Here is a 13,054-nt window from a genome sequence, read left to right as displayed (position 1 = left end):
CTGATGTGTTCCTTGGAGAGCGAGACAGGCAAAGTGATTAAGTCACCTGAATAGAGACGGAGAGGAAACCAACTCCACACCTATCCACCTTTCTGCTGCAGAGAACAGCCAGTAACTGTTCGGCTGGGCACATTTACAATCAGCCAGAACAGAACTAACAGCGTGGCTAAAAAAAACTTCACTGCACTGCACGAGCAGTCTCCTATTAAAGTAGTAGTGTCATAGTACACGGTGTCACTTATCTTCAGGAAGTGTTGTTTTGACGTCTGTCAGCAGCTGTTTTATTAACCTCTTCATCTCAGCAGCTCACTTAAGTTATTTCTTCTTTTACCATTCCTCCTTTAAGTATTTGTTGAGTGGTTGTTGATCTCAGCATACTTTGGTTTATTTGTAAGTAGTGTGACAAGAATCTGAACCAGAACTAAACTCGGTTCAAATCAATCAATAAATTTAAATCTCCCCCACGCGTACTGTATACTATTCTTTAAACATGTCTCTGCTTGTGTCTTGATTTCATTTGTCAGTGTATGTGCAGATTGAGAATTTGTCTGTCTGCCTGTCTGTCTGTCTGTCCCTGGCGAGTCTCTTCTAATCAGGCCAGACGTGCCAGAAGTCAGCAGCTCTGACCTGTTGGCTCTGTTTCACCATAAATATTATGGAACCACGCACAGACGCCCTCGCTGGCTGTTTAATATAGTGCTGGGTCCATTAAGGGACCCAGACTCTCAGCTTTCACTGGGGTATATAGGCTAATAATAAAACTGCCAGAGAGATGCACTGATACTGACATCAGATATCGGTCCGATACTGACTCACATAGAGGGATTGGGTATCGATGACAATGGGCCAATCTGCTGTCGGTTATCAATACTTTATTAAATAACAATTCAGATCATTTATATCTATGTATTTATTCGTTAGATTTTGTTTTATCATTGATTTTGGAATCAATGATTAAGTCAACCTTGACGTTACATACAGTGACCTCAGTATCGACACTTGAAATTGGCAGATATCGAAATTCATGTGTCAGAATTTGATCGGAACTGAAAAAAGTGGATCGGTGCATCCTTGTACTGAACACAAGTCAGAACTGGATGTTGCCATACTTTTATTTCCGGAAGCTTATTGTGTCTAACTTTGCTCTAAACTTTTCGTCTGCTGTACGGTGTCATTTTAAGGTGTCGGACAGTGTACAAATCTGTTTGCGTGCATAGGTGCCTGTATTCATGGCCACATGTGCGTGTTTGTGTGTGCCAGCAGCGCAGCGAGCCTATGGGACAGCTCTGTCCTCCTTTCCCACGGTATTTGTCCCATGAGCCCCAGCGGTGACGTCAGGACAGAGGTACGGGCGAATGCCCTGCTCTGAGGTCGCAGGTTCACTTCCTGCCTGTCAGGACAAAGTTGGGCAGTGTCCAGTGTGGAGCACTGAACTGTCTTTATGATGTCTCAGTGGTTTGACCTCTCCGTCTGTCTCTGTCTCTTTCAGGCCATGTGGCTGATGCTGCAGCAGGAGAAGCCAGAGGATTTCGTCATAGCGACAGGGGAGGTGCACAGCGTGAGGGAGTTTGTGGAGAAGGCCTTCAGACATGTGGGGAAGACCATTTTGTGAGTGCCCACACAAGCACAGATACACAATTGCTGTATTAGCTTTATTAGCTGTTAGCTCTGTTGCCAAACACACTGCAGGTCACTGCTGTCCACCGGCTGCCGACAGCTGATGCTCACCTCTCATTCACCTCCCTCTTGTGTCGTGGAAGATGCTGACATGTTGGTGAAGGTTTGTGTGACTGTGTTGATTTCAGAAAAAAGACAGGTGACATGTTTTGTCTGCGTGAGACGCTAAAGAAACAAACTACACAAGGAACAATCAGGGAAGAGTGGACGGCTGAACCTTCCAGCAGCTGTGGGAAAATGTTCCGTCCTGTTAAGGTTTGTGTCTTTCCAGGTGGGAAGGAAAGGATGAGAACGAGGTTGGCCGTTGCCAGGAGACAGGGGTGATACATGTGAAGGTTAACCCAAAATACTTCCGTCCTACTGAAGTGGTAAGTCAGGTTTCCCCCTTTGTTTGTGTGTATGTGTCTGTGTTTGTCTTTGTCATGTCATGTCCTGGCCTGAATTTGGTTTAACGGCTTTAATATCTTCTTAATGGAACAATATTTTTCAAACTTGTTGGAAAAACATATTTATGAGGATTGAAATGAAATGTTTTATATATTATTTACTTTAACACTGTTGTGGAGTTAAAAGTATACTATGCTGGATGTTCCTAATCAACAGTATACAGTAGACTCATACAAAGGTAACCTCTCTCAATCATCACTTATGACACAGTAGGAGCATGTGGCGGGGTCTGTATCTGCAGAGACCCTGCGTGCACTTCACTTACATTCACACAAAATCCGGCAATGTGTCACCTTCCCACAGGGTCATGCGGAGGTGTCGCCGCGCTTTAGAACGTTACCGCCGTGAAACAATCAGAAAATAAAGTTTTATTTCTCTGATTCACTGCTTTGTTCTCTAACTCGGCTCCCTCTCTCCATTCACTCTCTGGCTCGCTCAACCACCGCTGTTCTCTCCCTCTCTGCCGGGGAGGAAGGGCAAACTTTGAACGGTGTGTTCACAAACAGCCACTGCCAAATCCTGCATAGTGTGCCTTTAATGGTGCCATTATTTTAGCTGTCTTTGAAGGAGCTTAGTGTGTGCACACATTAGGTGTGTTACAGTAGCTGCATTAGCTGGCACATTATCCATTTACTGTAGGAGTTTAACACAAATAACATAAGAAGCATTTAGGTATAAAATAGTTTATGGGTCACCTGGTGGTTGAAGGGGTTTAAGGTGCATTCCATTTAACCGTCACCTCCATTGTATGAATGTGTCACCCTCTCTCCATGGTCTTTCCAGTAAAGGCAAAAATCCCATAGAATATTTTTTATTCATGCTTTATTTCACTGGTGATGAGGAGAAATAAATATGACTAGCTCTGTCTTTTAAAGTTAGCACTTGGCCTGAGCACCTGCGGTCTGTGGCTACAGATACAGCCAGGTTGACAGCAGTTGTTGATGTTGGCTTCAGTGAGCCCCTAACTGACAGACCACCATGATCATTCTCATTTGTACGTTTGACCTCAGAGATTTGTAAGAAACCTACGTGTTACTTAATTGATCGTAACTTAGAGGACCATGCTGGTGGTTTGAATGTTTTAGCCACTCAGTTGCAAATTTTTTATGTTTTAGCATAGCCAGCCATTCTTTTTTCCGGAGCATTAGTTCATTTGTGATTTTGTGCTTGCTGTGCAATTTATCAGGCAGAGATACAGTCAATATGAGCAATTACAGTTACTGCAGCAGAATATAGTTGGGCTATAATAATGTATAATTCATATAGTTCTATGTAATTCATGACACAGCACAGCACATATTTCCTTTTACATACACCTGACCTTAACATGAGTGAATGTAACGCATTTTCTCTGTATGTATCTGATTGCCGGTCATTGTGTCTGGAACTGTACACTTATCGTCCATAATGGGCCCAGTTGACAGCCTCGGGCTGCTTATTGTATACTTTTAAACAGCTGGAAACAAGCCAGTCAGTCTCTTAAAGAGTAATGTAGGCTGCATCCTGCAAGTGGGTGTTGAATGGGTGCTCATATTCAGGCAAACAACCTTGAGAAGCTTTTTTTAAAGCAAGGGTGTGTGTTGGATTGACTCACTCAACTGGTGAGAAATGATTTGTCTTTTTTCATTAGCTTGTGCATGGACAAGTGTGCCTTTACCCATGTTTTTAACAGCTGTGAGCATCCAAACCAAAAAATGAGCCATCATATTTTCCCTCCATCTGTAGGTGTGAAGAGTCTCTGATATTCGGGAGGTCTTTCTCTCATCGCTGTGGCCCGGGGGTATTGTGGCTGCTCCCTGGGGACGGTGTAGGGTTACCCAGGGGTGTTGTGCCCGAGATTAGCTGTCAGGTTCTCAGTTTAAAGCCAGGAGCGCCCCTCTGCTGAGCTTTGGCCTGGCGAGATTAGAGCTGAGATCCAGTTGAGTGATGGCAGAGGATTATCAAGGAGTCCCTGCTGATGGACTGCTGATGCGATGGAAGCAGCAGTCACACACCTGGGCCTGTATTCTTTGTGCATCTTAGCTCATTCATTCAAAGTGTTAACCCTGAATCCACACTGAAAACCACTCCAGATACTGCTCAGATCAGCAAAGAAACAGTCTGGTATCTCTCACAAGAGCTTTTGTGATGTATCAAAAACGGACAATACGCCCTGTAGTGTCGATGCCTACCTGATGTTGACATGTGATGGGGATGGAATGCAGTTCAGACCATCCAGTCGATCAATAAGGCTAAAACTGATCCATTTTGATAGAGAGTACATGTAAACATCTGCCTGTAGACTTTGTGAAAGATTTTAAGATCCTGCCAGAACAAAAAATAACACATATTAATACCCTTGAAGAGGTGCTAGTGAATTTGAGGAGCTGGATAATGTCCTATTTGAACAATATTTTATAGATTAAAAGACATAAAAAAAGAAACTCAGTACATTGTCATGCAGTCCAAAACAACAGCCCTATAATAAATCTACCTAACTGAGTTATTGATTCATTTCTTATTGTTTTAGAAGTCATTCAGGAGGCTGCATGAAGTTTCCGTTTTATTGGACTGCATCATATTCTAAGGTGTTTCAACTATTTTCCTCCTCCAAATCTTCAAAGTAAACATTGTCTACTGCATACCTGGAAGACAGGTGCATGAAAAAAAATTGAGATGCACTTCATTGCTGCAATGGACTTTTGTCAAGTATCGCTTCTCCGTGTATGTTGCTTGTATGTTTGTGAGGTGGACGAAATACAAACACCTTTAGTCACTGTAGTGCAATCCAATACAACCCCACCACAAACTACAACCTCCAAATGTACAACTCAACTCTCCAACTCTCCAGCAACTTCAGTACTCTTTTATTATTCCTAATGTGAGACTGAAGCCAGTCAGCATTTTAAACCAATATGCCAGACTAAATGTCTCCTTGCTCCGTCTAAGGGTGTTTTTGTCACTTACTGCATGTGAAATTGCACTTTGCTTCTGCATTGTTTTAGTGTACATTGTGCTTAGTCATAGTAGTAGCACCACATATAGGGAAATGCTTGGCATTGCATTATTCTGTAACAGTGTTTCTATTTTTCTTGGCACTGTTTATGCTGCAGCGTTTACAGCACAGGGTTAAAATGTGCTGGTCTTGGCTCAACAACATGAAATCTTACCAATGTTAACCCTGTTCCACTAATTAGAGAATGATCACTGCAGATCAGAGAAGTCCAGTGTTGAAGGCTTTGTATGATCATCACAGCATTCAGAAGCATCATGGAAGGTCCAAGGTTGAACTGAACTGAAATCAGTACTACCATGTATCCCTTTTGTGAAAGCAATGCCATTGCTATCACAGATGGATGACAGTTAAATACATAGGCTGTCGGGCTCATGAACATTTAGGCTTCAGTATGAGTCATGGTGCATCCTGCAGACAATTTCTCATAACTGACAGATGTGGTTTAACCTTTTGTTTTTCTGAGAAGACAGTACGTGTGAAGTCTAAAGCTAGTCCATTTTCCAACTGACTCTATTTTGCATTTACATTCTCCTGGTTTAAAACTTCTCCTGGATAAAACAGAATCTGTTTTCTAATCTATTTTGGGACTCATTTATATGTGGAAATCAGATCAGACCTTTTCCAGCATGACTTTCATCTGAGAGTTTTCAAGTTGTGATTTTTTGCACTTTCTAGAGGTGAGCAATACATCAGAACCGGACCTACTTGTGTTCACACTGCAGGGCTCCAGCAAGTAAGATGGGTATATCAAAATGCAACATAATGGAGATACAGCCAAGATGTATACAATGAGGATCTGCCGACGTGCATTGGACTAGTTCATATGAGTCATCTGGTACTTAGTGGAGAATCCAGTCTGCAGTGTAGGCCATACTCTTAACTGATAAAACAGATAATTGTAGAGTAATACTGGGCTTGGAAAGTTATTACATTAAGTACACTACACTTCTGTCCATACCCCCCAGCTCCCTCTCTCTAGTCCACATGAGCTCTCTCTCCCTGACTTTCTTGTTTTTCAGTGAATGAAGTTGAATTACCAGCAGTTTCTGTTACTTGGAACAACTCAGAGGGAACAGAGGGGGAAGATAAGGAGAGGAAAACGGCTCAGTCACAGGGGGAGATTTCTCTGCTCTGTCTCACTGTCTCTTTATTTCAGGGGTAAGGTTTAAAGAGAATGAAGAGTATTTAACCTCTGACCCCTTCAGACAGGAAGTGACTGACACCATGCTCACAGCTCAGCCTTGTGGCGCTCCTGAAGTGGAAATACCTGTCATCAAGTGTGTGTATGCATTAAGAATTGAGCTGACCTAGACTCTTTTTTGTTGTTTGCTGTTTAGGTGCAAGATGATTTGGGTCTGTGTGGGGCCTGTGTGCAGATGTGTGGCTGTATGTGAGAGGAGTGAGTCCTCAGGCTCTCTGCTAATATACTTGTAATTCATCATTAGCCCTGTCAGTGTGTGTGTCTGACATGAGCTCATTTATCTACGCAAGCCCTTGGGACAGGGGCAAGCAATCAGGGAGGGGGTTTGAGGGAGTTAAACATGCAGGTGTGCATCACATGTGTTTTGCAAGCGTGTGTTTCTTTGTGTGGACCCGTGCACTTGCCTGTTTATTTGGGCTAAAATTTCCTCAGGCTGCAGAGGTGATGGCGAGTTTGTCACTGGTCACAGAAGCTGTTCACTGGATGTGAAACATGCTGCTTACAAAAGAAAAGTTATATATCATCATTATGTGCAGATGTGAAAGCAAAAGATATGGTTTGAAGCTGTCAGTGCTAGCTGAGCTAGTGGTAAATTTCAAATTGAGCCAACTGTCATGGCTGCTGTTTGCTGCCATTGTATTGGCTTTGCAGATCTTTCAATCACACTTGTCAGCCTATGGGTTTCTGCCAACACTGAGGTTTGGCTCAGGTGACTGGTCTCTGCCTGAGCCTTTGCAAAGGTGTGTCACAATGTATTATGCTCTAATAGTTATGATTGGCTTTGGTTGCCAGGTGATGCACAGTACCTTGACAATGGATATTTCTAGTGTGATCAGATGGTTTCTTCTGTCTGGTTCTCACAGTTGTGTTTAGACCTTGTTGAGGGATTTATGAGGCTGGAAATGATTCTTGACAACATATTTTCAACATGAGAAGTCTAGCACAGAATATGCCAGAAGAAACGTGCAAATTACAAAAGCAATTATGGGGGAGATCCCAATTTGCTTCAGTGAGTGCTGGAAACATTGATTCGACCAAGTTAGTTTGCGCACGCATTTGCAATAGTGTTAGGACTGCAGGGAGAAAATGGGACTGAGCACAGGGCTCACAAAGACACTAGAATGAATAGCCGCGAGTACAGGGAGGGGCCCATAGATGATGCCTATGTAGGGGTCCAAAATTTCGTGCTACGCCCCTACGTGTCGGTGCTAATGCAGCCCGGCTGTCATTTTTCCACAGTTCATGTGTCGCCGGAGGGTATAAACTGCTGCGAGTTGAATGACAGCTCTGTGGTTTTTCTCCAACCTCTCGTGCAGAGGCGGAGGAGAAGTGGTGATAAATGGGAAGTTGTCTTTCAATCTGTCTTTATCTCTCTCTGGCCCATCGCTGTTCACATAACTCTTCCTTTGTCATTTTCTCAGCACACCTCCTTGCCCCTTTTGCCCTTTTGCTCTTATGTCTGTGTCTCAGTCACAGTGATGCAGCAAGTGTTGGTCGGCAACAGAAGAATGCCCTTCTAGGCGAGATTATCGTCCTGTAAGAAAAGAGACAGTTGCCCCCTTTATCACCTACCACCTACTCACTCCAGAGACCAGAATCGAAAACGTCATCCTTCCGTCAGACAGCCAGGACTGATTATTGAAATCACCTCAGACTATTGTGGCTGCAGCTAACAATATTCCTCTTGTTTTGACCATTTCCACTGAAATGTAATCAAAACAGTACAGGAATCGGTTACAAGTAAATCCACAAAAATCCGACCTCAAAGATGACCAGATTCTCCATAATAAGGATTTTGTTGTAGCAACAGCATGCTTCCACTGTTCCAATGTTTTCACTTTAAGCATGGTAGTTCCCCAGTGCTCCATGCTGTCTTTATGGATACAATCTAGATGTCATCTGCTTATATTGACAGGTGGGAGAGATTACCATTTCCAAGCTATCATTCTCATGGCAGCTGTAAGATGGGCTAGCCGGAGGCACCTCTGCTTGGGTTCCAAGGTGGAGAGGTTTATTTTTTATTTTATCTTTTTCCATTCATAATCTTTTCTATTGATCAAATCGTTCAATAGCAGTTTAATTAAAGAAATGTATGAAAATAGTAGTAAATGCAAATTGTAAGTTCTCAGGTCCAAAAGCGCCAACTTTAAAAAAGCTTGAACCAATGAATGCTTGTCATTTTGGCTTCATAAACACTCCAACTGAAGGTTAATCAATTGTCAAAATTCTTGTGTAATTTACTGCCGGGCAATCAACCAACTAATAATTTCAGCACAAGATCACTTTGTGATCATCACACTGACTTCAGTACGCTTCACAGCGCCATGACCGGGAGGATATTTATCTCTGTGGTGTGTTTTGATTGACAGAGAGGAATCCTCATCAGAAGTTCCCATGTATCAAGAACTACAAATGTAAATTAGGCTTTGTTAGAGTCACGTACAAGCATTCCCTGCAGTGCAGTCATGCACCGTCAATACATGACTGTTCAACCTTTTGTTTTAAACGTGCAAGTTTATTCTTGTGCGGCACAAACACGTGTGAAAAGCAGGAGCGCTACATACCACTGCTGCTGCACGGGCCTGTGTGACTCAGAGTGTGGAGTGTGTGCTGCAGACACATAAACAGACACACTGAAATACACAGTTTGTCATATCAGGTTCAGGTTTATCTTTGTGTTCATGCAAAGAGAGGAAAGACACTGATTAAATAAATCCTGCTCTTATCTTTGCTCTGACCCAGTGCAACATCCTGCCACTACATCAGTTAGTGGTGCCATTGTTCATTATTTATTCGCTGTAAGAGTTCTCTGAATGCTAAATTTGAAATTTCACTCTGCATAAGAGCAGTAGCTCAAATTCAAGTACAAGCTAAGGCAGCCTAGACCGATGCTAAAGTGAAGCAGTTCCCACAGACTGGCATGAAATAATATGTGGTAAAATGTGGGTTGCTTTCATACCTGTGGGATTTGGACAGAGCAGTTGCCTTGCCAGTTTTTGTCCAGACTGCAGGTAAGAATCAGAAGCTTCAACATCAACCTAAAAATAGCGCCGTTGACACACCACACCTCGGTATCTGTCAACTGCCTGTCCACGAGTATGTGTGTATGTGTGAGAGTCTGATTCTTAAGTTCCTTCTCGCGTAAGATAGCTGTCATTCCAGAAGTGAGACGTGCGTAACAAATTCATCAGAAACAAACTGTGCTGCATATTCTTATACGTCATCATTCCTTCCGTCTTCGGATGAGGAGCTCAGACAATGGTTCCAGTGATCCACGGGAATAAAGACGGCTGGTGTTGTGGTAATCTTTTATAACTGTTGGCAAGCAGAGTCAACCCACCTGTTCAGGTCATTAACGCCACAAAGACACACCTGACTGATCTGGTTACTAAATAATGTTTTTCAAGCTTTATTGAGTTTAAAGGACAATTCCATCCTTACATACTCTGACACAGTTAGATATCATCAGTGTGTGATGTTGAATGCATTCCTCGTGGCTTTGTGTTGAAGTGTTGTGACCTGCCTTCACTACTTCAGTTAGTGATCTCACGAGTCTCACAGAGCGTCCTTTGACTGCTCCCACAGACGGAGCCTGAACTGAACAAAGGAGGACATAGGACAAACCTGCTAGCCTACAAGAAAACTGTTTGTGGACAGTTGATTACTGGAAACCCCAATTAGACCCCTCATAGGGTGGGTAAAAGGCCCTGAGCTGTTTGGATCATTCCACAAGTAAACAGGTTCGTTGGTAACAGGCAATAGTATCATGATTGGGCGTGAAAGGAGTATCCTCGAAAGGCTCAGTCAACAAGAAAGGATGCCGACCCTCTACTTAGCTCAGGTGAGCTTGACTCACTTTCTATGGTTGCGCCACTCATTCCCTGCAACGTTGTCCAATCAGACTGGGTGGTTGGAACCAGGCCCAGCATCCTCTTCTCATGTCTCCAGTTGCGCACTGAAGCTCTGTCTTGTTTTCAGTTTGAAACTAGAATACTTTAGGACAGACATTAAAACCAATAATCAGCAATAATCATCTTATATTTTAGATAGTTTGCAAGCCTGAATTGTCGCTGCACTTAATTAATATCTATGTGTATTATGGTATTCCAAACCAAGAAAAATATCCAATCAAATAAGAAGACAGAGCATATGCAATGTATGCTGCTTGTATAGAACACATAGATGGTTTTTCTACTTTGTCAAAGTGTGTTTTCCCTTTAATCCTCTTCAACATGGGCCATTGTTACAAGCATATTGCACAGCCAGACATTGTTCAAACACATGAAAATGTATTTTGACTGCTAGTCAAGGTCTTGAGGACTCAAGAGATATAAAACATGTCAGATGAAACTGTGGGAAAATGTGTATAAAATGAAAAGTGTGCATAAACTCACATGACAGCTTGAAACTTTCCAACTGATGTTATGGTGCAGCCATGAAAACATAGTGGTTTAAATAATTCATGCAGTGTAAGCATTATATAGTTTCAATGAAGTGTTGGAACAACAAGCAGAGACATAATATATATGTGATGTTGTCATGCAATATGGAAAAGAACTGTATTTTCTAATCTCAAGGCTGCTAAAATAGAAGTTTAAGGGGGAAATTCAGGATTTGAGAGTTTAAAGATGATGATAGGAGCTGAAGAAATGGGCCGTGGTGAGAAACCCCCTACCTTTATCACTTCATATACAGTTTGATTGCAGAAAAACAAACCCTAGCTTCATCATTAAATTTTTCAAAACAAGAAACCATCTGGTAGGTTATTATTTTGTTATCAATCTTAGAATCAATACTAGAAGCAAAACATCATATGTCGCACTTTAGCTGCAGGATTATGCAATTCATTGCTCAGTAGAGTTGGAAAGCAGCAGAGCAACAGTAGGCATCTAAAATATTTGACTAGTTTTATTGCTGTATCTCAATCGTACTACAAGCTAATGTGGAACAGTTAGAGGTTGACATAGTAGTAATGGGACTGAAAGAATACAATAATATAGGTATATTTATTTAGGTTGTAGAGCACTTCAAAAACTAAAGTGCTTCTAACAAGACAAACATTAAAAAACAACAGCATTTAAAAGCAAGTGGGAAAAATTACGGTTTAATAAAGACCTCAATACATCAAGCTAGGCTGCAGGTAAATGTTTGTACCAAAGTTAAATGATTTTTTTTTTCTCATTTTCCTTTGTTAAAGTATAGAGCCATATCGTTCATCTGTCCTTACTTTCTTGTTCTTTCATTTCAGCGTTTTATAGATGATGCTAAAAGACGTACAACATCCCATTCATTTCTACATTGGTTTTATAAAGTATCTAAAGTTGGTTGCACAAGATTGCTGATGCTGTTTGACCATGTGACAAGCACTTGGTTTGAAGAATACTGGCCCCTTTAGAGTCCACATGGTGTCTTTTGTAGCAGTGAATATGAGGTGCTTGGTTCACAGGCCTCGTTGAAGAAACAGAGTTGGTGTTGGGTTTCATTTGACTCCATGCAGGCGGTCCAGACCTCATAAATCCACTCCCAGGATCCTTGTAGTGCTGTCTCCACACACAGAATGACTATTGCAGTATCTCTCACTGGAAGACGATGAGACAAGCTCTGTATGAGTTGTCTTAGTTTTTCAGCAGATATTGTATAACCATTCTTCTTGACCCCACCTTAAATCCACACCAGTGATTGCTGTTACTCCCAGAACCTATGTCCTCCAATAGAGATAATGGAAGACAACTCCTGCACAGACTCAGTGTGAGAGAGTGAGATTACAGCAAACACTGTGTCAGATCCCACTATGAAGCAAATTCTTTGTCCTAACAATGAGAAAAACAGGTAAGGCCCCGCGTCCGTGTGTGTGCTGCTGACATAATGGCTCCTGGCAGGCAGTAACTCATACACTTCTGTCCCTGTGCCCCAGAGAAGATTTAACAGTTGGCCTGTTTTGTTGCATAATAACTGCTACTTAATGACGCCTGAAATATGGAGGCTGTTTCAGAGTTTCCCAGTATTTGGTTGGAATTCTCTTTAGCTGTCCAGTTGAGACGTTTTTAAAAACACAAGAGGCTCTTGAAGCCATCAGCTACTACTTCTTCTAGAATTTTATTTTTACAACATGGGTCTTATTTTCATTCTTGTGGTCATAATTCCTTTAAGTTCTTACGGCATTTTAACCACCAAATTAATTATAGGAGTACTATGACATGGCCACACGGCATGACAAATCACTACAATGGAGACAACTCAGTCAGTGAGTAGAATCGTCATTGGAACAACCTGTGATTTGAATCTTGTGTTGTCTACACAACACAGGTAATAAACTTTTATAGTACAACTGCAGACTGAGTATCTCAAAGTGACGTATGCAAACCTCAGTGTAAAAGGGAATTTGGGAGAAAAGTGATGGAAAATCTTTAATGACACGCTGCTCTCTGCCCCTTGGTTCACCCTCATTTCCCAGACCGTGCCACCACTCGTGCACTGCTTCCTGTAGTGTCGTCTGGTGTGATTGCCACTTTGCCTGACAAAGTTGTCAAGAGCCATTAAGAAGAGGAACTGTACTATTGAACTATGGTTTGGATGCAAGCTTCTGCCCGAACTGCTGAATCAGATTCAACTTATTTCAAACGCTGGTGTTGCCGAAAGGAGAGTGATCAGACTCTCTTTTCAAGAAGTCCAGTTCAACCCAATTATCTAAGCCCGTTTTATCCGATGGAAAAGTAAAGGTGAAAGTTATCCCA

General features: G+C 42.1%; 1 protein-coding gene across 1 annotated transcript in view; it reads left to right on the top strand.

Annotated features, from left to right (window-relative positions):
* The window catches only part of gmds (GDP-mannose 4,6-dehydratase), a 156,655-nt gene that overhangs the window by 119,945 nt on the left and 23,656 nt on the right, over positions 1–13,054 (top strand). Inside the window, exons 8-9 of the mRNA XM_041935297.1 lie at positions 1,490–1,608; positions 1,949–2,045. Of these exons, the coding sequence (XP_041791231.1) occupies positions 1,490–1,608; positions 1,949–2,045 (216 nt within the window). The remainder of the gene's footprint in view (positions 1–1,489; positions 1,609–1,948; positions 2,046–13,054) is intronic.

The sequence above is a fragment of the Chelmon rostratus genome, chromosome 4 (genome assembly GCF_017976325.1).
Source record: "Chelmon rostratus isolate fCheRos1 chromosome 4, fCheRos1.pri, whole genome shotgun sequence".
NCBI classification, from domain to species: Eukaryota; Metazoa; Chordata; class Actinopteri; order Chaetodontiformes; family Chaetodontidae; genus Chelmon; species Chelmon rostratus.
Note: the sequence above shows the minus strand (reverse complement) of the source record. Positions and strands in the feature narration are given on the sequence as shown.